The sequence below is a fragment of a genome, unplaced genomic scaffold (assembly GCF_019419815.1).
Source record: "Pyrus x bretschneideri cultivar Hongxiangsu unplaced genomic scaffold, Pyrus_bretschneideri_v1 Contig17, whole genome shotgun sequence".
NCBI lineage: Eukaryota > Viridiplantae > Streptophyta > Magnoliopsida > Rosales > Rosaceae > Pyrus > Pyrus x bretschneideri.
In genome coordinates, this window is record NW_025999468.1 from 4635875 (window position 1) to 4641138 (window position 5264).

General features: G+C 34.4%; 1 protein-coding gene across 1 annotated transcript; it reads right to left on the reverse strand.

Annotated features, from left to right (window-relative positions):
- Positions 1–2614: 2614 nt before the first annotated feature.
- On the reverse strand, positions 2615–4622 carry LOC103939726 (transcription factor bHLH93). Its single transcript, XM_009349836.3, has 4 exons — positions 3914–4622; positions 3640–3807; positions 3274–3441; positions 2615–3161 (listed from the first exon to the last, which is right to left on the reverse strand). Exons 1-4 carry the CDS (start codon positions 4574–4576, stop codon positions 3075–3077), a joined length of 1086 nt encoding a protein of 361 aa, XP_009348111.2. The 5' UTR covers positions 4577–4622; the 3' UTR covers positions 2615–3074.
- Positions 4623–5264: the final 642 nt, after the last annotated feature.

The window sequence follows — 5264 nt, forward strand, 5'->3', positions numbered from 1 at the left end:
TAGGTGGATTAAACAGTGGATAGCCCGGGAAGGCCTTTCCCACGGTTAAACTGCTCTTACATATACAAATATAACTCTAATATTCTCTTCGACAGGATATCTGCATATGCACACTATTCTAGTATGAATTGTCTATATTGGCTAATTTAAGCATATATTCGCTTCAGCAACATCAAGTGATAAATATGCATCTAAAGCAACTTTCTCAATGTTCGGCTATTTCTTTATGTTTCTGCATTGTATTTCCACGTATTACCATGAGTGTGTCGTGGACGAACTACTATTTAGACCAATCAATACATCAAATTTATGATATTTGGCGTTTCATAACCATCCATTATCTATAACATCATGGAGGTGACTCAACCTCTATATCTATAATATTATCATGATCCAACGACATCCTTAAAATCTCACAAATCAAACAAAAACAAAAGTATTGGTGTAAATTAACTATCTAACCGACATAATATATTATTGAAGTGTTGAGAAAAAATACTTCAGAATAATGTTCACATAATTACGTAATGGAATTACCGGCAAATTTTGCAGATATTGAAGTTATTTTTCAATGCCCAATCCTGCTTCGTAAGTTTGCAAAAATAAATAAATAAATAGCCACCCAATTAAATTGTCGGTTTTTACATGCAATGAAATTCAAAATTACAATAATCAGCAAGGATAATAGATAAAATTATCATTTTTTTTCAATTTAATAAGGAAATTGTTATTGGCACTCCAAAACCTTATTGTGCACTCCAAACTTTCTCTAACTATTAGAAAGAAAAATACATTTATGACGAGTATAGAATGAAATTTTTGGAATGCTGATAACAGTTTCCTTTAATAAAACATATTTATTAATACTTGGAATAGCTTCAACCATGTGACGATTCTTGGATGCGTCATAAATATATTTCTATTAAATACCTGGAAGAGGTTCAAATACTTATAGCCATAAGTTGAGGTCGTTTCCAATTGTGATTGTATTGAATCCGTATTTGCAATTAAGACCAAATCATGATTTCCATGAAATCAATTGAGAACTTGGCAGTTGCATTGCCATTGCTCTAGTACTTTGCATTGTGTGCTATCTACTCATACAAAGAAAAAAAAAAAAAAAGAAGTTGGTATATATTTTCCTTAAAATGTTAGGCAGGATTAATATACACATCTTTAACAATATATAGATCCCCTAATTAAATTGTGTTTTACTCAACTTTTATAGTATTAATGTAAATAGGCAAAAACACAACAAACATTCATAACCAATTACTCAATTTCATGAAACCTTGTCGACGTATCGATGTATCTTGTTTCCCCATAAGGACCTCCTCATGAAAATGGAAATGTCGTATAAAAGGGTGTCATCTTATAGCAAGGGAGACGACGATTATTAACTATGAAGTTATAACAGAAATTTTGAAACACTTTGTGGAACTTAGGATCAGAGTAAAATGTTTCAGCTTTTGTTGAACCATGCTATGCTCACTTTTCCGTGGGTGTACGTGCAACAGAGTTTAATACTAGGGATATCAAATTCTTAAACCACATTATATGAACCAAATGATGCGGCAGTGGATGATTTAATTATTACTTAAGTGTTGCTAAGTGTGCTTATTTTCTATTGGTGGCACGTCATTTAGTTTGCAAATTTGATTTAAAAATTTGTCCTCCTAGTACTATCCAAAATAAAATATTCAAAAGAAAAATATCATTCTTCAACAACTAGACTAAAGGATAAAAAAAAAACAGCTAGACTAAAGGAGGCAACAAAATTATTAACATAGCAGCTATATAGCTTTTAGAACATTTAAGTAGGAAATGGAAGTAAGTGATCCTTTACCACAGTGATGGAAATGAGTCAAGCCCTTGCATGACAGCGTAAATTCAAACTCCGTCGTTGACTAATCTAACAAAATTAACCGTTTGACTAAAAATAAAGAAAGAAAAGGAGATGGAAACCCCTACTGGGCCCAGACCCATTACAAAGTCAAGGAATAGTAATTTGGGCTTATTATTTTGGGCTAAGAAGGTTGGTCCCAACGGTAAAAAGCTAAATTTCTTTGTCGCACATTTCAAAGATAATGATTTCAACACGAGTAGTGTTATTTACATACATTTTTTTTACTTTTTATGTACCTCTTGCTTTCGGCAGTTGGATTGAATAAATTAAAAAATATAAATAACAAAAAATTTACAAAAATATGTGATGTGTGAATAGCTACTTCCTTTTTGCATAAGATGGTACCTTCGTTTCATGACTCTATTCCACCCCAATGAAACAAAAAGAAAAGGCCAAAAGCAAATGAAATTATACACAACAAGCATACTCTGTCTACATCTGCTCTTTGTATGCAAAGCGTTCAAATCTTTTGCACTTAAAATTCTTTGTGACCTCTCTGTGTCTTATCTATTTGAGCACTATATGTCATTTTAACTTAATTTATCTTTAGTTTTTAATTTTTTTATCAAAAAGATAAGTAGAAAAGTTAAAATTGTTAATTGGAATTTAAATGAATGACCAAGTGTCAAACAAATAAGATAAATCACAAAAAATTTGAGTGCAAAAAATTTAATCTCGTATGCAAAATAATATATCCACATAGGAATCTGTAGGCAACAATCTACAACTACATCCATAGAAAAGCTTTCTTACATCATCATTACATCCTCTTCTCCAACTAATTTTATTTGCAATCAACAACCAGCATCACCAATACAAAGTTGGTTAATTTGTGTCAATTCACTCCCACATAGCTTCTAAACCCTAATTTTAGCCTTTTCTTGGCACTTAAAATGTTAAAGACACTCTTTCACTCTTGGAGAACAAAGTACATTGTACATGAATTAACATCTCCTACTACTGAAGCAAATGCTACTCCATGAAAAGACACCAATTATTTAATAATATATAAAAAAAAAGTGAATTATAATAAAAAAAAGTGAATTATAATGTAACCTCTCAATAGCAAACCGTCACTGAAATTCCAGAGATTACAACAAAAAGCCATCTCCTCTAAAGCTTTACCGCAAAAGTTGTTACTTTTCCTCTTCCCACTTTATTCTTGCAATTACAAGCATCTTCCTCCATATCCTGCATTTCTAAATAGTTCTTGCTTTATGTCCTCAGAAGTTACCAGTGTTCTCTGATCAGAATCCTGTTTAATGACATCAACGAATCACCAGATAAAAACATTAACTTAATACTTCTCCAACTAAACAAGTCACAAAGAGATTCTATTTATATTACTGGAAAGCCAATTCACATACCTCTGAGCAAGAAGCTTGCACTGCAAAGTCATTGAAGCAGCTAATCACACACTGCTGAATCTCAAGGCCTAAGGCTTCCAAGGTAGACACTGTTGATAACAACAGCCCTGGCTTTCCTGCACAGCATATGTCAATCTTGGTGTCCACATTCCTCCTTTGCACATCAAACTGCAAATCAATCCAACACCAATGTCAATTCTTAGCTTTACTTTTTCATATTCGAGCGATATTCTAAAGTAATCTAAACTGCGGTACAGGACATTTGAACTTGGGCGCAGAGGGGAGAGCACACAGACACAAACTGCTCTAGCCAACTTGATTACGCCCTGGTCTGCATTTTAAGATTTAAATTTGCAGGGTACATACCTTAGGTGAGTTCCTGACTAGCATTTCATTTGGTTTGATATCCTTGAAAAGGCTCATCACATTTAACTGATCTGAATCTGTTTCAATTTCTTGTTGCAAATTGTTGATTCTCTCTAGGAGCTCCTTCATGTAATCTATAGTGTCTCCAAGTATAGATGTTCTATCCATCTACAAAACCACAGTAATAAATTAAAAAAGAAAATTAGCTTCTGTATTCAACATTAATCATATCTACATGCATTCTGAAAAAAAAAAGGAGTTTAAACTTAATTACCTTACTTATCTTGGGCACAATTGATCTTAGCATCGAAAGCCGGTCGTTCAATCGCTTTCTTCTTCTTCTCTCAGCCATTAGATTCTTTGATGGCTGCCCCTGCAACTTCTTATTAGTAGCTCTGGTATTTCTCTCCACACAGATTCCCACGTTGAAAGAGGGGACTTGGTCAGGGGACTGAGTTGGTTCCACTTTACAGGCTGCTGCAGCTTCAGCTTGAGTCTCCAAGTAGTGTATTTCATCACCAAGCAAACCCAACTCTTCTTCTTCAAGTATGGACCATGGATTGTCTTCCTGGACCGGAAACGGCGGCGTATCAAGGGTGCTGTAGGATGAGTCAGTGACTTGCTGCTGAGCTGAGAGTAGTGCTTCATCAGTAACGCCAAAGCCGAAGGGATAGTAGACTTCTTGATTAAAGGTGGCGTTGAAGTTGTTAAAGTTGGGTTCAAATGGAGGTGAGAATTCATGGGTGGAAGAAGAATTTGGGAAGAAAGAAGATGAAGGGTTTTGTTGATCAAAGTAATCAAAATTTCCCCAGCTACCACTACTAGACAACAAATCATTCATTTCTGTTGGAATATTGGTTTCCCATGTACTGCTACTACTACTGTCTCTTCTTAGAGCTAATAACTCCTGTAAGAAACTATGTTCATTCAACTCCATCTCCCTCTCCCTCTCCCTCTCCTCTCCCGCTGTGTATTTCTCTTGGGAATGTTGATGTTGCTAATTAGGTAAGTGCCCTGATAACAAGAAGATGCAACAAGTGGAACATTTATATAGGAACAAGCTTAAAAGGCTAGTTCCATTATTTTAATACATTTCACTATCTATTAGGTTTATTTATTTATTTTATTTTAGGACCCTCAAAAACCTAAGATTAATATGGAATCTCTCTCTCTTTCTCTCTCTCTCTCTCTGTCTATGTCAATAGGTATAGTAACTACTTCTGGCTATTCTTTATGTCTATAAGTAATAATACTTGACTCCTTATAGGGAAGAGGAAATTCTTATTTACTTGCAAAATACATGTGTTTAGAGATGGCTAAGAAGGCTTGACATAATCAAACGAATTATATACTCTTTGATTTTGTATTCAAGTTCGAATCTCTTTTTTAACGTGTTTAACCGTGTGACTTGGATGAAACAGCAGCTGAAGTAAGAAGACAAGTCTGTTTCGTCTAAAGCAGGGATTTCAAGTCTTTTTCACCGAAATATCTGCAATCAGACAACCAATATAAAATTGATACGCTCGGAAAACTTTGACCCACACTTTCTGTCTGAACCGCAAAGGGTGGGCTTAGCATCATAGACCGTGTCAGGTTCCTTGTATGCTTGAGCTCAGTAATTTTAA